This window comes from Cherax quadricarinatus, unplaced genomic scaffold (genome assembly GCF_038502225.1).
Source record: "Cherax quadricarinatus isolate ZL_2023a unplaced genomic scaffold, ASM3850222v1 Contig292, whole genome shotgun sequence".
NCBI classification, from domain to species: domain Eukaryota; kingdom Metazoa; phylum Arthropoda; class Malacostraca; order Decapoda; family Parastacidae; genus Cherax; species Cherax quadricarinatus.
Genome location: NW_027195318.1, coordinates 1 through 23,281, shown reverse-complemented (window position 1 = coordinate 23,281; position 23,281 = coordinate 1). Strand labels below are relative to the sequence as shown.

General features: G+C 43.1%; 1 protein-coding gene across 1 annotated transcript in view; it reads right to left on the bottom strand.

The window, feature by feature from the left end:
- The window catches only part of LOC128706450 (uncharacterized), a gene marked incomplete at its 5' end in the record, with an annotated part of 81,671 nt that extends 58,462 nt beyond the window's left edge, over nt 1–23,209 (bottom strand). The window contains 2 exon segments of the mRNA XM_070080299.1: nt 22,430–22,717; nt 22,925–23,209. Coding sequence (XP_069936400.1) covers nt 22,430–22,717; nt 22,925–23,209 — 573 coding nt within the window.
- Nucleotides 23,210–23,281: the final 72 nt, after the last annotated feature.

The window sequence follows — 23,281 nt, the reverse complement described above, 5'->3', positions numbered from 1 at the left end:
CCATTGGGAAAATCTCTAATATCCCTAGTAACATGTCCCCGAGAGAAGTAGAAAAAGGTATGGCCCCTTATTACTGCAAGAGTCTTATTTCCCTTCAGGAAAACTCGGAAACAACTGAAGTCAAAACCTTTAGAGATACTGGAGCATATTGCTCACTTATAAGAGAAAGGAATATTACCCCTTTCAAACAACACTTCCTTGAATTCCTCTGTTTTATTGGAAGCATTTGGAGGAGCTATATATTGTCCCTTTGCATAAAATTTATGTACAGTGCAAATATTACACTGGGTACTTGACTGTGGATGTTTCCAAGGGATTCCCCATGAAAGCTGCTATGTTATTACTGGGTAATAACATTACTACTACTAGTGCGTGTCCTGAACCTATAATTAATTCTCCGGTGTTGGCCATAACTCGGGCAACATCCCAAGGGTTGTCTGGCGAGAATGTTGACCTATCCTTGGACGACTCCGATCTCGGAATAGCCACTTTGTTTTACGAGGAAAACTGGCCAGAGCCTCGTAGATCAAGTGAACAGACCCCGATCAAGCCTTCCTATTCCCAGGTTGCAGGACTGCCAGATATCTCTGTTTCCATGCCCGAGGGACTGTCCTTCCGGGAGGAGCAACGAAAGGACCCTTCTTTAAAATTCGCTTTTCAGGCAGCCATGGGTAAATCCTCTTTGGATCATCCTGTCAAGTATGAACTTAAAAACGATTATTTGATCTGCACTGAGACTGGTAAGGAGATAGAGGGCCGGCAATTGTCTGACAGGTTAGTGGTTCCAACAAAGTATAGACCTCAAATATTAAATATAGCTCATAATACTTCATTAGGAGGTCACTTAGGAATTACAAAAACCTTGTATAGAATCACAAAAGAATTTTATTGGCCAAAATTAAAGCAGGATGTGAAGCATCATATTAGGTGTTGCCGAGAATGTCAGCAAGTAGGGAAACCTGGACATTTTATTAAACCTGCACCTCTCCAACCTATACCTGCTGATGGAGAACCTTTTGCAGATTTAGTTATAGATTGTGTAGGTCCACTACCTAGGTCAAAATCTGGAAATCAGTATTTATTTACGATTATGGATAGAGTAACCAGATATCCTGAAGCAATTCCCATGCGTAGTATTAATACTAAAGCTATTCTCAAGGCTTTAACCAAATTTATTTCTTGTTTTGGCATTCCTAAAACTATTCAAAGTGATAAAGGTACTAACTTCACTGCCAAAGCATTTAGGGAAGCATTAACTAGGCTAGGGATAATCCACAACTTATCCACTGCCTATCATCCTCAGTCCCAAGGCACCTTGGAAAGATTCCATCAGACGTTAAAAACCATGATAACTTTTTGCATGTACTTTCCTACAGACTGGGATGAATCACTACCTTTGTTGCTGTTCTCAGTACGAGAGACGGTGCAAGAGTCTACAGGCTATAGTCCGTTTGAGCTGATCTTTGGGCACAATGTACGAGGTCCTCTTCGGGTGCTCAAAGAAGGATGGATGGAAGACGACGTTAGCTCAGCACTCTACAACCCATCTTCAAGGTTGCAGGTGGCACGTCAGTTAGCCAAGGCTAACCTAAAGACAGCTCAAAGTAAGATGAAACAGAGTTATGACAAGTGCACAATTCCGCTCCTTCCATCCAGGAGACAAGGTGTTGGTGCAGGAACCTATACCTGGCCACACCTTGAAAGCTAGATTTACGGGACCTATGCATATTGTAAGTAGATTATCTGATGTAAATTATGTGGTAGCTCCCATTGATAAGACCTCAAAAACTAAAACTTACCACATTAATCAATTAAAATCTTTTCATACACCAGATAAAGTCCCAGTAATGACTCTGACTTCTACCTCTGAGGAAAACTCTGATTCTTTGCACTCTATCTCTGAAATTAATGATAAACTTTCAAATTCTGTCCTCAAGGATCCTAGTTCTTTAATGGAGGGATTATCTGAAACGCAAGCAGCAAGTTTAACTGACCTTCTACAGTCATATCCTAATATTTTTTTCTGATGTGCCGAAAAAATGTACGTTAGGTTATCATGATGTAGATGTGGGAAACTCTAACCCTATTAAACTCTCCCCCTACAGAGCTAATCCTGAAAAGCAGAGGCTACTTCAGCAGGAAGTAGAATTTTTGTTAAAGCATGGTTTAGTGGAGGAGTCATCTAGTCCATGGGCTTCACCGTGCATCCTTGTTAAGAAGGCTGATGGAGGGTTTCGTATGTGTACAGACCAGCGTAAGGTGAATGAGGTCACAATTACAGATGCTTACCCTCTTCCTCGTCTGGATGACGTAATTGACTTTGTGGGTAAGGCTACTTTTGTGTCCAAGTTAGATCTCCTTAAAACTTACTATCAGGTACCTTTGACGGATAAGGCGAAGGAAATCTCTGCCTTCGTAATTCCAGGAGGTCATTATCAATACATAGTTACCCCCTTCGGAATGAAAAATTCCCCCTCTTCATTCCAGAAACTTATCCATCAGGCTATTAAAGGACTTGAAGGCATGGCAGCGTACCTAGATGATAATGTGGTGTCTGATACTTGGGATCAACACCTACTTAGACTTAAGGCTCTTTTTGAGACTTTTCAGAGTTCCCATTTAAGTTAATTTATCTAAATCTTCCTTTGGCCAGGCCACTGTCACTTTTCTAGGCCATGAAGTCGGTAGTGGTAATGTTGCTCCTAAACTTGGTAAAGTTCTTGCTATTAAAGATTATCCAGTTCCTCATGATAGGAAATCTCTTCAACGTTTCCTAGGCATGATAGGATTTTACAGAAGATTCTGTAAGAATTTCTCAGATATTGTAGCCCCTCTTACCTCTCTTACCAGTCACAAAGTTCCCTTTAATTGGACCCCACATTGTAACAATGCTTTTGACAAAGCAAAAAGATTATTGTGTACTTCACCCATTCTGTTGTCTCCAAACCTTTTTCATTACAGGTTGATGCTTGTGAGTCTGGTGTTGGGGCAGTACTATTGCAAAACGGGAACGAGGAGTTGCAGCCTGTAGCCTTCTTCTCTGCCAAGTTCCAGCCGCATCAGAGGGCTTACTCTACCATTGAAAAAGAAGCCCTCTCGCTGGTACTGGCTTTGGAGCATTTCGATGTTTATGTGGGCCAGACATCGCAGGTGGTCACCATCTACACTCTACAGTGATCACAATCCTCTAGTATATCTCCAAACCATGAAGAACCACAACACAAGGCTCATGTGCTGGACATTAAGGCTGCAGCCCTATAATATTACTATTGTACATATTGCCAGCAAAGAAAATATGCTGGCAAACTCATTATCTAGTGTCTAATTATTCTATTTACTTAGGTTAGGATGTTAGGTTACTTGTGGTAACCCCTTCCATGCTCTTTTTTTTATCCCCTACTGTGGTTTTTTTTTTTTTTAGTGAGGGGATGCGGGCTACCATCTGCCTGTATCTTGGACCTATGCTAGCCCGACTGACTGCTGTCTCACTCTGAGTTTAGGGTTTGGTTTTTTGTCACGAGAAAAGCTGAGCTCTAAGATTTGGATGGTGGAGAGGAAAGGTGGTCCCATTATTTTGTGCCATGGCGACACGGTTACCACTGGGAGGTGGCAGCCTGATCCTGAGCCTTCTCAGGGTGGGGGTGTGGCATGCAAAGAGTACGTAACCTTTATTCGGCGCATGTACACACCCTCATTTACAGGCTATCTCCCCCAACCAGCGAACCAGGTTACTGAGAGATGATCGGGCCCCGTCGTTCAACTAGTGACCAGGTTCCAGCCAATAAGAAGATGGTTTTGGCAATTGCAGAGGTTATGTGGGTACCACTCTCCTGTCTGCCCTTGTCATTCCCATTCTAGAGCTGGTTGAAGCACGGTCTTCTATCTTGTGGCTTCTATTTCTGCCTTGCTTACCGTGGAGTGCACTAATAGCTATCACTGTATATAGTGTACATATTGCTGTTCTAAATTGGTGAAGGATAATATAAATCAAAACTTTTCTGCTGTTTGTTTTGCTCCCTTTACACCTAGGATAACAGGCCATTTGGACTCCTGGGTTGTAATATCCTTCAAACCCTGAATCAGAACAAGAAGACTAATTATCTGCTACCACAACCGCTTCCTCTACAACACACACAGATTTAATCATGTCCGATTAGATCTCGCCTACCTTAGGAAGGCCGTAAGAGTAACATCTCGACCCCTTTATTTTTCAACCGATTACGTTCATTTTTGTACTATTAGAAGCTTATATCGAGTATACTGTGCTGAAGTTTCAAAGATATCGGCCAAAAAGGAAATGAAATGTGCAAAATTTAGGAAAAATTACATTTGGCAGTGGGGTCTGACTCAGTGGTACTTGGAAAAGTGGTTTTGACACTTGCTGCTGATAGAACACTTCTGATTCCATTACATGCTGTGTACCTTTTCTAAAATGAACCTCATCTTCATGCCAAAAAAAAATAGTTTAACTTTTTTTTACATTTTGGAAGATGTCAGTCTTGTTGCCCACACAAATCTAAAAATATTTGGGATACACAGAAACTTGTAAAGCAATCATTCTTTTATGTTTGTTGTAAAAATCAAGTCAATTCATTCATAAATAAGGATGGAGCTGCCCTAAATAGGTAAATAACTTACCCCAGGTGGCCGGGGAATTTTTTTTTTCCCGAAAAATTCGCTTTCTTTTACAATTTTTCCGTGACCTACATGTGTTTATTACAGTTAACCATTGTAAATCTCCGTTTTCTCTCATCAGTGACGAGAGAATGGGTCTTTTCACCTTCAGGGGATATATCCCTAGAACTTTTTTTCCCCTGGGGCGTCATATTATGCTATATATTATTTTTTCTGGTGTACTTTTTATGTTTCTATGCTATTATTATATTGTACTATGTCATATTAGATCAATTGTGATAGCTAAATAAGCCTTATAATTGATATTAGCGTGGGTATGGAATATTTTGTTGGCTGGAGGTGTCGGCCATTTTGGGCATTATTCCTGATTGGTTCCTTGATCATATTAGCTCCGCCCACTCTGGCATGATCCCAGATGGTGAATTTGTATTATATTCAAATTCCAAGTTTATTCTCTATAAGGATTACAATGCTGAGTTTACAGAATTTGGTTATTGTGTGGTTTACATGTATTAAAATAATAATTACAGAGTGTACCACTAGAACACCTAGCATGGCTAGGCATTTCGGGCAGACTTATATTAAATCTTAAGTTTAAAATATTACAAAATTATGAGGTAAGTTGGTATTATGGCTAAGTGACTAAATACTAGTTGTGAGTTTAGCAATGTGAATGCTTTTGTTTTGGCACTATACATAGTTTCAGTATTGGAGTATGTGGAAAATTTTTTAATTTTCCGAAACTATAGTGCCTAATAGGTGTTTAATGTGTCTATATGGGTCAAAAATGTATTTGAAAATAAGAGTAGAACCAAGAGTTCCCTTTGCGCATGCGCGGATGTGCGGGAGGGAGGAGCGCGTATTGTTTGAATGGTGGTGAGGAAGCTGAGAAAACATGGAACCACGAAATTGACGTTCACGGTGGCCTAAGGATTAATATAGGCCTCATTTCATAATAAGAAGTGTCGTAACTGTTCCTGGTGGAGAGTGAGGGAACGTGATTTACGGGACCACGGTGGTAGAGTGGTAAAATGGGTGATAAGAGGAGGAGCGGGTGGCAGGTGCACGGCCAGGGTGAGTGTCCAGGGGACATACCCGTGTGTTAATCCTCGCTCATCGGCCTCAGATCTCAATGGAGTGACCTCTAATTTGTGTAATAGTTATGAGACGTTAAATCGTCTTGTGAATTGTAATGTAATTAATGATAATAACGCTAAGTTAAGCGAATATGTGAAGTGAAATAAGTCGTTTGCTCCGAGTGAACACGCTAGACCTCGTTGTTAACGAGACGAGGAAAGGGAAACTCCTTGAGTCACGATGTCTAAAGCAGGACAAACCAGCGGATACCTCGTCCTGCGGGAATGAGAATCGTGTCGGTGTAACAGGACATCGAAAATGAGATGGTGAATCAAGAAATGAGGAATATCCATCACCCACAGTTAAGTAACCCTTCTAGTTATAGCAACCTTAGACTGGCCAGTAGTGGTATGTTATGATTAGATAGGTTACGAGTGATCCAGCTACATCAAGTGACCACCAGAGAACATCTGGTAAGTATTGGGATTATGTACAAATGTTTTCCTTGACGGATGTATCCATGTGTGTCCTACCCCCCCCCCTTCATTCAGTTGAACTAATATAATCTATACAGTCCACAATTAATTAGTAGCCCCGTACTTGTGGGTGCTATCCAATCCATACTGGTCTCGGATAGATATGGATAAGATTGTGAGGCCGAAGGAATCACTTGCCGCGACCAGGGGTGATTAAGTTTTCTCACATGTCTACCCGGGGTGACTACGGTAAACATACAGTTAAGCACCCTAGGAAATTTTCCATATCTGCCCGTTGGTCCTTCGAACCGGATGCAATCAGTGAAAAAATTAATTGAATTAATTACTTAATAATTAAGTGACTGATTGAAGGAAGTGGGTGTAGGGTGCACAAGTTTAATCGATCGTGTGATGGATGACATTATTATTATAATCAAAAAGAAGCGCTAAGCCACAAGGGCTATACAGCGCTGCAGGGTAGGGAAGGAAGCAAGGGAATTGGATGGCAGAAGGGAGGGGGGATGATCAGCAGGGTACAGAAAACAGCGGGGCAGGGGATAGTACGGGGGTAGAGGGTAGCAAGAGATACAAGTAGAAAGGGCTGAAAGTATCAAAATTTGTGGAGTAAGTCAGTCGTTGTCAAAAAGTCAATGAGAGAGTCCGGATGAAAGGTGGGTCCATCAGCGAGAAGGGAAGGTAAAGAGAGAGCAGCGGGGCGAAGACGACGACAGAGGTAAATTCTGCGTGCTCGTTGATAAAGTGGGCAGTCCAACAGAATGTGGCTGACTGATAATGGAGCTTGGCAATTCTCACAGAGAGGAGCAAGACGCCTCTCCATGAGATATCCATGAGTAAGACGAGTATGGCCAATGCGAAGACGGGAGAGAGTAGTCTCCCAACCTCGACACTGGTGATAAGAAGACGGCCAGTAACCTATACTCGGTTTAATAGACTGAAGTTTGTTGCCGAGCATAGTAGACCAACGTTGTTGCCAACGGGTGTGAAGGTGGGAAGATATTACAGCAAAATAGTCCGTACATGGAATACCTCTATAAGAAACTGGTAGGTCATGTACTGCTGACCGCGCAGCAGTGTCTGCCTGTTCATTGCCCTGTACGTCAACATGACCAGGGACCCAACAAAAAACAATATCTTTATGCTTAGTAAAGATGCGGCGTAGCCAAAGTTGGATACGGAGGACTAAGGGGTGAGGTGTATCAAATTTTTGTATAGCCTGTAAAGCACTAAGGGAGTCTGAGACAACCACAAATGATGACACAGGCATAGATGCAATACGGATAAGTGCTGTAAGGATGGCATATAATTCAGCAGTAAAAATACTAGCTGAAGATAGTAAATGCCCTTGTACGACGCTGTCCGGAAACACTGCTGCGAATCCTACGCCGTCAGAAGACTTAGAGCCATCTGTGTACACAGCAATGGCATGAGAATGAGAGTGAAAGTGGTCAAGAAAAAGAGAGCGGGAAGCGACCGTAGACAGTTGGGCTTTCGAGCAAGGGAGGGAGAAAGAACAGACTCGAACAGCTGGAACTTCCCAGGGGGGTAGGGAAAAGTGTGATGCTACATGTACATAGAAAGGTGGTAGTTGAAGAGAAGACAAGAGCGAATGAAGGCGAAGAGAGAAGGGACGGAGTAAGCAGGGGCGGCGAACAAATAAAGAATGTCTACTAATATCAGTGACCATTCTATAAATGGAAGGATTGCGGAGATCATGAGAGCGTACATAGTAGCGCAGGCAATGGGCATCACGGCGATCGGATAAGGATGGAACGTTCGCTTCTGCATAGAGGCTTTCGACAGGGGAAGAGCGAAAAGCACCAAGGCATAAACGTAATCCTTGGTGATGAATGGGGTTAAGGCTAGAGAGAGTAGCAGGAGATGCCGCTGAATAGATCTGGTCACCATAATCAAGTTTCGATAAAATAAGGGTGGAATGTAGGTGAAGGAGGGTTCGACGATCAGCTCCCCACGAAAGATGAGCAAGGGTTTTAAGAAGGTTCAGCCGGCTGTGACAAGTTGCCTTCAGAGAGGTAATGTGAGGTTTCCAGGATAACCTACGATCAAAGAGGAGGCCCAGAAACTTGACTGTATCACGTTCAGGGATACGTGAGCCATAGAGGTACAAAGGATGATCAGAGATGACAGAGCGTCTAGTGAAAGTGATTTGGTGGGTTTTAGTGCTGGAAAATTTAAACCCATGTGTGGTGGCCCAATTGGAAACACGGTCGACTGCATGCTGGAGAGAAACTGTAAGGAGGTGACAGTCAGCGCCTGCACAGGCAATAGCGAAGTCATCAACATAGAGTGATGACCAAATATTTGATGGAAGACTAGAGGCCAAATCATTAATAGCAAGGAGAAAAAGTGTTGTGCTCAGAACACATCCCTGGGGGACACCTTCAGCTTGGATAAAGTCCGGGGAGAGCACATTATTAACCCGAACACGGAAATGCCTGTCAGTTAAAAAGTTCTTAAGGAAGGATGGTAGATTGCCTCGAAGGCCTAAGGAGTGGGCTTGGGCTAAAATATTATACCTCCAAGTTGTGTCATATGCCTTCTCAAGATCAAAAAATATGGCAATAACTGAGTGGTTATTCGCAAAGGCATTACGAACATACGTATCCAAGCGCAGTAAGGGGTCTATGGTAGAACGTCCCTTACGAAAGCCATATTGACGAGTGGAGAGACTGTTGTGTGTCTCTAAATACCACACTAAACGTCTATTTACTAGACGTTCCATTACTTTGCAAACTGCACTGGTAAGAGCAATGGGACGATAGTGGGAGGTTTCATGTCCCGTAGTGCCTGGTTTGCGGAAAGGGAGAACAATGGCGGATTTCCACAGCTGTGGAAGAACTCCTTGTGACCAAATAAGATTGTAAAGGCGTAATAGGACTGCAAGGGCTGACTGATGTAAATGTTGTAGCATACGAATATGAATGTCGTCGGGCCCAGCTGCCGATGATCGACAAGCTGAGAGTGTTGCCTCCAGTTCTTGAAGTGTAAAAGGCACATTATACTGTTCTTCTCTGAGAGAAGAAAAGTCCAAGGGTGCTAACTCTCTGGCAGACTTTGAGGAAAGAAATGAGGGGCATAGATGGAGTCCCTGAGAAATACGGACCAGATGATTGCCAATTTCATTGGCAACATCTAGTGGGTTTGCTATATCAACACCGGCAACCCGCAGAACAGGAGCCGGGTCAGGAGAATATTTACCACTCAGTTTTCGTACTTTTTTCCAGACTGCACTCATAGAGGAAGCAGAGGTGATGGTGGAGACATAATCTCGCCAGCAAGTGCGTTTAGCGTCACGGATGACACGGCGAGCGATCGCACGCTTCTGTTTAAAATCAAGGAGTCGCTCTGTGGTTCTATTGTACCGGTACCTGCCCCATGCAGCGCGTTTCAAACGTACTGCACGAGCACAAGCAGGAGACCACCAAGGCACGCATTTCTGAGAATGCCTGCTCGAAGTTTGGGGTATAGAATGAGAAGCTGCGGTGAAAACGGAGGATGAGAATAGGTGTAAAAGCTCATCGATGGAGGACGAAGAAGGAACCTCTTTAAAAACAGTCAGGTGTGAGTAAAGGTTCCAATTTGCCCGATTAAATTGCCAGCGTGGGGTGCGAAGAGGTGGCGAATATGAAGGGGAAGTAAGAATGATTGGGAAATGATCACTGTCATGTAAGTCCGGGAGAACAGACCAAGTAAAGTCTAATGCGGCGGAGGAAGAGCAAACTGAGAGATCGATGCAAGAGAGAGTATGAGTCCGAGGATCAAAATGGGTGTGAGTACCTGTATTTAAAACATGGAGGGGGTGGGTGGCAAGAAAAGCCTCTAACTGAATTCCACGGGAATCACAGTGAGACCCTCCCCAGAGGAAATGGTGGGCATTAAAATCACCAAGTAACAGAATCGGTGGCGGTAATGACGAAACAAGGAAGGCAAAATCCGGAATAGATAATGCCCGAGAAGGAGAGAGATATAAAGAACAGAGCGTATACCACCTATGTAAGTGGATACGGGCTGCTGTGTAATGCAGCGAAGTATGAACAAATAGCTGATGGTACGGAATATCAGTGCGGAGAAGAAGGGCACTTTCATTAAAGGTCCCATCAGGAAAAGGATCTGAAGAATACAATAAATTATAGCCTGAGATGTGAGAAATAACAGCAGAGTGTAATTTTGGTTCCTGTAAGCAAACACCAACAGGGGCAAACTGGGAGAGTAACATCTGAAGCTCACCCCGATTACCCCTGAGGCCGCGTATATTCCACTGTAAAAAGGCCATGATTGGCAATGATAAAGATACTTGAAATCCGCAGGTAAGGGTTCCTACGGACTAGAAGGGTTAGAAAAGTCCACATGCGGAGGCAGTGGAAAATGTTCAAGCAGCGAAGGAACGGTGCGCTGTGAAGAAAGGAGTTGCGCAGATGGAGCAGAGGAGAGAGGAAGAGCGGAAGGTGGATCAGTGTCCATTGATGGTTTGGTCTCTGCAATATATTCAGAGATTGCTTCAAGTGTTTCGGAATTCAGAGATGTCGTATGGGAGACAATATTGGGAATGGTAGGGGGAGGATGAGTAAAGATTGGAACTGTATTGGACTGTACCAAGGTAGGGGGGGGCGAAAGGGTGGAGGGAACTGGAGAAGCGTGGCAGGGGACAGAAGAGACAGGAACCTGGGAGGTGGCAGAAGAGGAAGAAACTTGGGAGGGAACAGGGGAGGAAGGTACATTACGAGGAGGAGGGTGAACCTCTGCACTTGTAACTGAGCCAGTGAGAGGGGAAGAACTAGGGACAGAGACAGGGAGGGTAAAATGAGGAGGTGGAAGATGGGTAGGAGGTGTTACCGGACCTTTTTTTGACTTTTGAGAAGTAGAGGGACGATTGGGAAGAGGTGTCGTACGAGGTCTCGTCGATACTGAGGCTTGTAAGAGAGAACTCGAAGAAGCGAGATTAGACTGAGGCGTTGAAGTAGGGACGTCTGAGCCGAGGACAGCAAAAGGATTAGATACAGGAGTGATTATGGGAGAGGTAACCACAGAGGTGGGTGTAGAAGATGGGATACCAGAAGTGGGGGGACGTTTTGAAACACGGGAATAAGAAACACGTGGGAGTCTCCCTTGGAGGCGGAGATGAGAAACTGCCATGGCATAAGGGAGACCTTCTGTCTCTTTGAGGTGACGGATTTCCCGCTCGTTTAAATAGACCTGACAACGGCGAGAGTACGAAGGGTGAGCCTCATGACAGTTAAGGCAAGAGGGAGATCGATTGCAAGACGTATTAGAATGGTCATCGGCACCACAGACTGGGCATTCGGCGATAGATCTGCAATATTTCGCTGGATGGCCAAATCGCCAGCAATTTCTACACTGTTGTGGTGTAGGGATCACCTTTCGAACTTGTAACCGATGTCCTGCTATATAAACTGAGGATGGGAGTTCTCGGCTGTCAAAAGTTAAACGAGCCACATTGCTAGGGTATCGTCTCCGCCCACGGGCAGGAAGAACGTAAGTGTCTACCTTGAGGATTGGGAGATCTTGGAGTTCCAGCTGTTCTAGAATGTCGGTGCCACATGTCTGGAAATTTTGTTGAACTATGGTATGGGGCAGAATAACGGTACCACTACAAGAATTGAGGGAATGATGTTTTTCAAGGGTGACAGGAACAGTATCTATATGGGAAAGACGAGAGAGCTCACGAGCCTGGGTAGCATTCTGTACGGTAATGATGCGCGTACCGCTCTTAAGAGCATGAAAAGAAATATCTTTACCAACATGGCGTAGGAGTGCCTTGCCAATACTATGGTCAGAAAGATAGGCAGTAGAGGAAGTTGGTCGTAAAGTGAAGAATTTAGTCCACTGTTCAGTCTGAAACTGAGCGTGGAAAGGTAGTGAAGGACGTGTCGATCTTTTCTGAGAAGAACGAGAAGGTGAAGGTGGAGAAGTATCATCAGCAGGTAATTGTCGTTGACGTTTAGGCGTGGGACCAGAGTTGGTCCGACGTGGAACGGGTCGGCGATTTGAAAATTGCCGCACCGTAGAGGGAGAGGCCGGAAGCATAGTCAGAGGAGAGCGAAGGTCTGATAAATCGAAGGAGTCAGTCGAGGCCTCAGTACCTGAAGCAGGTGAGGAAACAGCACCGGCAATAGGTACAGAGGCATGAGGAATGTCTGAAGAGTGGTCCAAAGACGAGGCGGGGTCAGAACGGGGTGCGGTATCAAGAAGGGGCCCGGGGGTAAAAGGTTCATGGACTAGGGCTGCCATGGTTAGGTTACTTCTTTCTTTTTGTTTTTAAGAAAAAAAAAGAAAGAAGAAAAGAAAATAAAAATAAAAAAAAGAAAAAAAAAGGGGGGACCGGGGAGGGATAGTTCCTAGGAGGAATGAAAGGGCCAGAAATCTCCCTCCGCGCCCAAGAGGACTCGACACCGCTAGTAGCGCAGATGCAGCATGGAACCCGTGCCATACCCTACCCTTCATGCCAGTAAACCAGCAATCTGGGATAGCAACCTCACATCTGCCGAGCTACCTCGGTGGACAAAAGAGAGGGCGGCCGGATATCCGCCACAAAGCATACCTCCTTCAGCCACCACCCCCGGAATCCGAAAGGTGGCTTCCAGAGATACACCCGTCGCCCAAAAGACACCCAAAGCTACTCCGGGATACCGGAGAGGGATCGGGACATCCCTAGGCAATCCAGATTCCACGGCAAACTACGCCACCGCCAAGAAACCTCAACGGAATGGGATCGACCCCGGTGTCCTTTCCTCTACCTAGGAACTAGCGTGCCTGTGGGAGAAATCCCAAAGGACAAAAAGAGGAAGGGCAAAAGGGAGGAGTGGGGAGGAGGAGGAGGAAAGGAAAAAGGGGAGGATGGGGAGGATGGGATAGGGGAGGGGAGATTGGGGGGTAATTAGGTTCGGTCTGAGGAAGAAGACCGATAGGTCTAATTCCTCAGACCAAGAGCCTCTTCACCACGCCAAGGAGCCCCCCTTGAAGAGGTGATGGATGACAATTAGCCCAATTAATTGCTAGCACATGTGTGGCTAGGATTTATACAAGAGTAAAGTGCAAGAATTACTCTTATAAGGCGCCTACTTAAGTTGTATAATCAGTGATTAATAATTCTCTAGCCATGACTGGATCTAATGGAGTTAATGTGGCTGACAAGTCCGTGAATTTTAGAGTAATGAAAGCATCATTACAGGCTATTAAAAGCCATGTGACGAAGGCATTTGATTTAGTGAATCAAAGAACCGTGAACCTTAATGAATTAAAGTTATATTTAGATGTTTTAGAGAGTAGATTTGATTGGTACAAATTGTGGTTTAAAGACTGTGAAAGAGATCTGCTGGAGAATTGTGCAGATGGAATGGAAATGAATGTTTTAATTAATCAACATTACGAATTGGAAGAAAAACTGCCTTGTAAAAGTAAGGCTTTGAATAAATTAAAGGGTGTAAGCCAGGCAGTTGATCAACCTATTAATGCCAAGGGTGGGTTTGCCAAAACCTCCATAGTACGGTCTGGAGGAAATCAGACTAGGTCGGCAGGAATTAATTGTTCAATTGCAGACCAGCCAGCCAAACAGTTCTAAGGATATAACACATAATGACGCTGAAGTATCTGTCAAGTCTCAAAAGGGAAAATTAATCCCAGTGGTAATAATCATAGTTAAGAGTTAAATAGGCACATATCAAGTCAGGAATCAGTAATAGTGGTTCCTCACATCAAGGTAAGAGGAATAAGTACCTCGGTAAGTGTAATCCGGTTAATAAGAGGTCAGGCAAGGAAAAGAGAGACTGCCTCTTCTGCCAGGGTACTCATTTCACTAAAAATTGTAATGCCTGTAATTCATGGGACATTAAAGTGGAAAGAATGAAAGAACTTGACAGATTTATCAGATGTCTAGACAATCATAATGTAAAGGATTGTCATACCAAATTGAACAGTTGCTATCAATGCAACAAGGGAAAGCACCATACAGTTATGTGCAGGGTTGTATGTGATTCTTATAATAATGGTGACAATAATGATAATGTTAATAACCCTGACACTACAGTGACTGATGTAAAGGTTGCAGCTAATGGCAATAATGATGGCCTAGCTGAGGTAGCCTTGCCGGTGTTGGATGTAAAAATTCAGGATAAAGGGCATAAACCCAAAACCATACGGTGTTACTCTCCTCAACACTGGTACGGGCCATGTAATATATGGCAGACTACCGCCTAGTAATAATGACTAGAGGAAGTAGTGAATACGGTCACGGTGTCTTACTCATGAAAGGTCAACCCAGTACAAGTATTCTTCTATCGAGAATGATGTTGAACCAGTCTAATTTGTGGGAGCTGGACAGCATAGGGATTAATGTAAATGAGGAAAGTCCAAATGATTCCTTTACTCAGGAACAATACCTGAAGGATGTTAAATGTGAATCTGGACATTACTGGGTGCGACTTCCGTGGAAGCTTGACCGTCCAGAATTACCTACTAATTATAGGATGGCGTATGGACAGTTAAAGGGCCCAGCTCTGCGAACTGAGCAAGACACCAAAATTGTTGACTGCTTATAATGATATAATTAATAAGCAGTTAAATAATAAATTGTTCTTACTTCAGGCGACGATAAATGCACACCTTAAATGCACAGGCGGTCCACTGAGCGAAGTAATTGGGTAAATAATCTTATGTGGACAATTTCCGGGTGTGACGTCAACTGAAGAGGAACTAATGAGGATATGTGAAGGGGTTAATGAAATAATGAAGAAATGTGCTGGGACTGACTTGGGATACTGAGAGACTTGTTATTGTTAAAGTCTCAAAATTCCAGTATGCCCAATAAATTAATCCAGGGAGCATAGGCTTATGCCCCTGAGAGAATGGAACACTAATTAGTCCATTTTGAGGGATCAATAAATATAGATGGCCATGGAGTTGGTGCCTATATGCAGTAATGTGCTGGGGCTGACTTGGGATACTGAGAGACTTGTTATTGTTAAAGTCTCAAAATTCCAGTATGCCCAATAAATTAATCCAGGGAGCATAGGCTTATGCCCCTGAGAGAATGGAACACTAATTAGTCCATTTTGAGGGTTCAATAAATATGGATGGCCATGACTTGGGATACTGAGAGACTTGTTATTGGTAAAGTCTCAAAATTCCAATATGCCCAATAACTTAATCCAGGGAGCATAGGCTTATGCCCCTGAGAGAATGGAACACCAATTAGTCCATTTTGAGAGTTCAATAAATATGGGTGGCCAGTGAAGATGGAAAAAATTGTACTCCACATTATGTAAGTCGTCTAGCAACGACCTCCGCCCGGCCGCAGTGTGGAAAATTTTTTAATTTTCCGAAACTATAGTGCCTAATAGGTGTTTAATGTGTCTATATGGGTCAAAAATGTATTTGAAAATAAGAGTAGAACCAAGAGTTCCCTTTGCGCATGCGCGGATGTGCGGGAGGGAGGAGCGCGTATTGTTTGAATGGTGGTGAGGAAGCTGAGAAAACATGGAACCACGAAATTGACGTTCACGGTGGCCTAAGGATTAATATAGGCCTCATTTCATAATAAGAAGTGTCGTAACTGTTCCTGGTGGAGAGTGAGGGAACGTGATTTACGGGACCACGGTGGTAGAGTGGTAAAATGGGTGATAAGAGGAGGAGCGGGTGGCAGGTGCACGGCCAGGGTGAGTGTCCAGGGGACATACCCGTGTGTTAATCCTCGCTCATCGGCCTCAGATCTCAATGGAGTGACCTCTAATTTGTGTAATAGTTATGAGACGTTAAATCGTCTTGTGAATTGTAATGTAATTAATGATAATAACGCTAAGTTAAGCGAATATGTGAAGTGAAATAAGTCGTTTGCTCCGAGTGAACACGCTAGACCTCGTTGTTAACGAGACGAGGAAAGGGAAACTCCTTGAGTCACGATGTCTAAAGCAGGACAAACCAGCGGATACCTCGTCCTGCGGGAATGAGAATCGTGTCGGTGTAACAGGACATCGAAAATGAGATGGTGAATCAAGAAATGAGGAATATCCATCACCCACAGTTAAGTAACCCTTCTAGTTATAGCAACCTTAGACTGGCCAGTAGTGGTATGTTATGATTAGATAGGTTACGAGTGATCCAGCTACATCAAGTGACCACCAGAGAACATCTGGTAAGTATTGGGATTATGTACAAATGTTTTCCTTGACGGATGTATCCATGTGTGTCCTACCCCCCCCCCTTCATTCAGTTGAACTAATATAATCTATACAGTCCACAATTAATTAGTAGCCCCGTACTTGTGGGTGCTATCCAATCCATACTGGTCTCGGATAGATATGGATAAGATTGTGAGGCCGAAGGAATCACTTGCCGCGACCAGGGGTGATTAAGTTTTCTCACATGTCTACCCGGGGTGACTACGGTAAACATACAGTTAAGCACCCTAGGAAATTTTCCATAGAGTATCACAGGCCAACTTATGACTAGTTAAGATTCATTATTTTGAGATTGAGATTGATATTTCTGTTTATGGTCAAATGGGTGAGTGAGTGTAAGTGTGAACCACCAGGTGGTATTCGTATTATTAGTTGACAGGGTGTATCAGGGAGATAAGATGTTTTCTGATGGTAGTTTTGAAGGTGATGAATGTGTCTACAGTTTTAGAATTTTCAGGTAGGGTGTTCCAGATTTTAGGGCCTTTGACATACATTGAATTTTTGTAAAGGTTTAGTCGGACATGGGGAATGTCATAGAGATGTTTGTGTCTGGTTTTGTGCCTGTGGGTTCTGTCACAACTATCAAGAAAGCGTTTTAGGTCAAGGTTAATATTGGAATTTAAGGTCCTGTAGATGTAGATTGCACAGTAGTAAGTGTGGATGTACTGAACAGGGAGTAAGTTTAGATCTATGAAGAGTGGGGGGGGGGTGTTGCCAGGGATGGGATTTAGTGATTATTCTTACTGCGGCTTTTTGTTGGGTTATTATTGGCTTTAGGTGTGTTGCTGCAGTTGAACCCCAAGCACAGATAGCATAGGTGAGGTATGGATATATAAGTGAATGGTATAGTGTGAGAAGGGCAGTTTGCGGCACGTAGTATTGTATCTTGGAGAGGATCCCAACCGTTTTGGATACTTTTTTGGTTATGTGTTGGATATGGGTGCTGAAGTTCAGGTTGTTGTTGAGGTATAGGCCTAGGAATTTGCCCTCATTATGCCTGGCAATTAGTGTTGTCGATCTTAATGTTAATTTGCGCATCTCCTGCTCTGCTACCAAACATAATGTAGTAGGTTTTGTCAACGTTAAGCGTAAGTTAATTGGCTGTCATCCAAGTCGATATTTTGATCAGCTCCTCATTAACAATGGTGTTGAGGGTGGCAAGATTAGGGTGAGAGATGACATAAGTCGTGTCGTCAGCAAAGAGAATGGGGTTCAGGTGTCGAGATACGTTTGGAAGATCATTGATGTATATGAGGAAGAGCAGGGAACCAAGGACACTTCCCTGCGGAACTCCAGTATCAAGTGGCTGTGTTGTTGATGCTGTGTCTTTAATGGTGACATACTGATACCTATTAGTAAGGTAAGATTTGAAATATGCAAGCGCATGGCCTCTTATACCATAATGGTCAAGTTTGTGGAGTAGGATGCCGTGGTCTACTGTGTCAAAAGCTTTTCTTAGGTCAATAAAAATTCCTAGTGGATATTCCTTATTTTCCAATGCTGTGTAAAGCAGATCTAGCATTTTTATGATTGCATCGTTAGTGCTTTTATTTTTCCTGAATCCAAATTGGCAGGGGTTGAGTATGTTTTGTGACGTTATAAATGAATACAGTCTCCTGTGCACGAGTTTCTCAAAGATTTTGGATAGCAATGGTAAGTTTGATATTGGCCTATAGTTGTTTAAATCTGTAGGGTCACCACCTTTATGTATTGGTGTAACCCTTGCCGTCTTGAGTAATTTCGGGAAGGTGCTAGTTTCTAGTGACTTGTTAAAAAGTAATGAGATAATATGCGAGAGGACATGGGCCACTCTCTTGTACAATAATGGTGGGACATGAGACAGATTCCCTGAGTTATTTTTAAGTGACTTTATAATCTCGGTGACTTCCGTGGGCTCAGTTGGAGCAAGATAGAAGGAATTTGGGAAATTCCCATCTAGGTAGTCCCCGGCATGGGCATTGGTACGTGGGATTTTATTGGCGAGATTAGAACCTATGGTTGAGAAGTTGTTTATCTTGTTAGCTGTGTCAGTGGGTTGCAGTGGTGTTTCATTAGGTTTAGTTAGGACAATATTCTTGTTTTTTTTCAGTTTGTGGGTCCCTAGAGTCTGAGAGAGTGTTTTCCAGGTCTTTTTTATATCTCTTGTGTCAGTGAATCTACTGGAGTAGTATAGTTGTTTGGCTTTCTTTATTACTTTGGTGAGGACTGATGAATAGTGTTTAATAATATCTTTGTGTATTAAGCCCTGCTTATATTGCTTTTCATATTGGTGTTTCTTGTCAATGGATTTCAGAATGGTGCTGGTTAGCCATGGACAACCAAGCCGTTTGTTTGTGATCTGTTTCGTTTTATAGGACAATGTTTGTTGTATAGTCTAAGTAGTTTAAGAAAAATGTCTGTCCAGTCATCAATACCATTGGCCTTGGAGAATTCTGTAGGCCAGTCAACAGTCTCTAGGTCAGCTGTGAACTTCCTTATTGAGGCCTCATCATGGAGTCTAAATGAGACTTTGTTGTATTCAAGTGGTGGTTTACTAATGTTTGTCAAGAGGAAGGTAGGGTAGTGGTCTGTAGTGCTATCTGTGATTATCCCTGATTTAAGGGGGGCTAGTATATTGGTCCATATGTGGTCTATTATAATTGCACTTGTTTCAGTGAGCCTGGTTGGTTTAGTTATTGTTGGTATGAGAAGTGTGTTGTTCATATTGTTGATGAAATCAGTTACAGGCTGATCATCTAGTAGCCCAAGGTTGATGTTGAAGTCAAAAGCTAAGAGAAGGTGGTGCTTATTCATTTGTCTGTTTGTTATTAGTGCCTTTAATTTCTCACTGAAGTTTGGGATGTTTGTGTGAGGTATCCGGTAAATGGCACCGATTGTTAAAGGCATCTTAAGGTTTTTTACAGTAAAATTAGCAAAAATGTATTCTCCATATTCATCACTAAAGCAATTGGTGCTAATACAAGATAACTGGTTAGAGTAATAGATTGCAATACCACCCCCAACTTGGTTTGGTCTGCAGTTGTGGATTGCTGTGTATCCTGGTAGAGGGTAGATATCTATTGTGTCCTGTTTAAGCCAGGTCTCAGTAAGAATAATGCAGGAGAAGGGTGTCTTTAGTGATTCAAGGAGTGCTAGGAGGTCATCATAGTGTTTGCTTAAGGACCTGATGTTGTAGTTAAGTACTGATAGACTTTTATCATTGTTTAGGATAGTGCTGGCTTGTGATGCTGTGTAGTAAAGGCAGTTACTTTCCAATAGGTTTTGATTGTGTGTCAGATTATGGAGGTTTAGATCAGGGTCAACGTGATCAATCATCTTCTAGGTTTAAATTATGGTTATTTATATCCTGAGTTGTGTGTTGAGTTTTAGTACTGATATCTGTAGTGGTGGGAAGTTTGGACAAGTATATAGCTAGAGTATTTTGGTCATGTAGAGTATAGTCACTAATACACATAATGAAGTTGGTGTTGTCTATGTGTTGTGCTGGAATGAGCTAAAGTACAACTAGGTATAAACTAATAATATAAAAATACAAATTAAGAATAGCACAAGACTCTCACTTGTAATTGCACTAAGGTCTAATGTAATGACTTTGGTATAGTCTATGTATTGAGCTAGAATGAGCTATAGTACAACTAGGTTTAATCTAATAATATAAAAATACAAATTAAAAATAGCACCAGTCTCTCACTAGTAATTACACTATGGTCTAATATAATGACTTTGGTACTGACTATGTATTGAGATATATTAGTCATAAAGATATAAGAAAACGATAGAAACACGGGGGGGGGGGGGGGAATGCCGCGTCAGCGCTTGGTACACAAGGCGCTGTCACCATGCCTGTTATAAATGACTATAATTCCTTTTAGAAACATCGTACAAGGATAATGATTATACCAGAGTGTAGCCAGAAAGTTCAGCTATATTTTTAGGTAACAATAACTCAATTTTGGTATTTTTTCGAGTTTTCTTTTTTTTTTTTTACTCCGCGCGGAGAAGTGTCCGGAACCCCTTAGAAACAACATTCTACACAGCCTAGACCAAGACCACAACAATCACTGGTCACAGCTCATACTACAAGCAGACAAACAACATATTAAAAACACTAAAGCCTTCTGGAACAACTCCCACCAACAAATTCAAACACATCACCCACAACAACACACACATTTCAGACCCGCAGGCTGCTACCAACATCTTCAAACACATCTGGGAGAATATCTTCCACGCTCACCCACCTCGCCCTAACGTTATTCAACACATTCAGAACATAGAACACTGGAACACTGCACACACACAAGAAACAACACCAGACAGCCACATCCATCTGGACTCTCTTACCTCCTCCCAAGAACTCGACACTCCTTTCACCAACACAGACATTAAAACTCTCCTCAGACACCTTCCTCCCAAGGCCCCTGGTGCCTCTGGCCTAACCATATTATCCTAAAACACCTTCCTGACTATCATTACTGTCTATACAAACCTCCTTAATGCCTCCCTTGCCTCTGGATACTTCCCTTCCCTCTTCAGAGCTGCTACTGCTATCCTCCTTCCTAAACCCAATAAAGACCACTCTGACCCTAGAAACTATCGCCCTATCAGCCTCCTCGAAACTTTAGGAAAACTCTTTGAAAAACTCATCAGCCATCGCCTTCGCAGATACCTGGAACACAACTCTCTACTTTCTGATGGCCAGTTTGGCTTCAGAACACACAGATCCACACAGGATTCCATTAACATCATTCTCAACTACATCCACATAACACAAAACAAAGAAACAGGACAGTCCTGGTTGCAAAAGACGTTGTCTGGCACGAAGGGCTCAAGTACAAACTCTGCACTAACTTTAACGTGCCTCTCATTACTCGTAAACTCCTACAATTTCCTAGACGGCCGTACCATGAGAATCAAATTCCAAGGCTGTTACTCTGACTACTTCACACTAAATGCTGGAGTACCCCAGGGATCTGTCCTCTCCCCTACCCTCTACATTTTATTCACTAACGACATTCCAACACCTGCATACCACAACTCCATCACACTAGCCTATGCAGACGACATTACACAACTCATCAATCACGCCAATATAGATACACTCACACACAAAACACAAAATGAGGTCGACAGGACAGCCATCTACTACCAGGGCTACCCACGCAACATTTCACTTGACTCCTGCCACTATATATGCTCGTTTTCTTAGTTATCTCTGTATTAGGACTGAAAAAGCCACTCGTGGCGAAACGTTTCCTTTAATAAATCTCCTAAACTGTACACAAGTGTCTTTTTCCACAACTTGTCGGTATCACCATACCATTTCTCATCAAAACAGTACTAGTAATACTATTTTTAACGTGATTAGTTCCCTTCTACTGTTGTTTCCAGTATTCTGTTCTGCTGTATCTTACCGAAGAGACCTGTTGCGAGTAGTACCTGAAACAAATTCTTAGGTAGATTTGGGGGAAGGTTGGAGAAATCGTGGGTGGTTTTGAAAAGGATTTGCCTTGTATGGGTCAGTAGGCCTGCTGTAATGTTCCTCCATGTTCTTATAAATATACCGAAGTGGTGCGCTTGTGTCTTGTTCAATTTGTAGGTACAACATAGCATAAATGTGGTGTACGAATGGTATATAATACCGACAAGATGAGATTAAGACACATGTGCAACATCTGGGTATCTTTATTGTAGACGTTTCGCCATCCAATGGCTTTATCAATACAAATTCTAGGACATAACTTGAAGACAGTAGAACTATGTACAGAAGATGAGGTAATCAGTCCCTCAACCTAGGAGTAGGTGCGAAGAGCACCATAGTCTATGGTGCTGTTCGCACCTACTCCTAGGTTGAGGGACTGATTACCTCATCTTCTGTACATAGTTCTACTGTCTTCAAGTTATGTCCTAGAATTTGTATTGATAAAGCCATTGGATGGCGAAACGTCTACAATAAAGATACCCAGATGTTGCACATGTGTCTTAATCTCATAGCATAAATGTACTTACTGGTGTCAGAGACGACCAAGATGTCGCTACACACTTCTTCGCTCTGCACAGATTCTGTCTTGGACAGCTGCTTCATGGCATTCACGCACACCGCGTACGTCCCTGGCGCTACTGAGTTTAGCACGTACGTTGACATCTCGCTCGACACTGTGACGGTACTTTCGCTATCGACAGAGCGTAGGATGACGTTGAAGTTGTCGATGGTCGAGACATCGTCGATCAAATGCCAGGTGGCGATGATGTTGGAGTCCTTAATGGCTGCCTGGACTCTATATCCTGAGCTCAGGACTACATATTAACAGTATATTAATATTATTAGTAGCAGTAATTATTATTATACCATTATTGATGTTAGTATTATTACAGTCATGAGGAAGGAGCACTAGACACTGAGGAAAGGGACTCGGTGGGATTCGATCGAAAGAAACGGTTCGCTTCATTTGTTAAGACCAAGAAAGGAACCTGGATGTATGTGTATATAACAACGGTACTCACAGATGGCGCTCCAGGTGTGCTCCCCTGAGGCTATGATATTGCCATCGAAGTCATAGGCGGTGACTAGCATCCACAAGTCAATGTAAGCCCCCACGTCAATGGTTTCAGTGCTGAGTACACAGGTCTCAACTGCGTCTTGGGTGTCGATCGGTGCTTGGGAGGTGGTCTCTAGGTGCTGGACACCCTTCTGTAGTCCCAGTTCGTAGCTTGCGGCTCCTGCAGGCTGGCTAAAGCACACCCGCAGGTGGTCGTCCCACCGAATACTCCAGTCGAGTATAGGGAACTCTGGTGTGAGGGCAGAGAGGAAGGTCAGTGAGTGTGGCGGTGGTGAAAAGTTAATTAATCTGTGTATGCGTG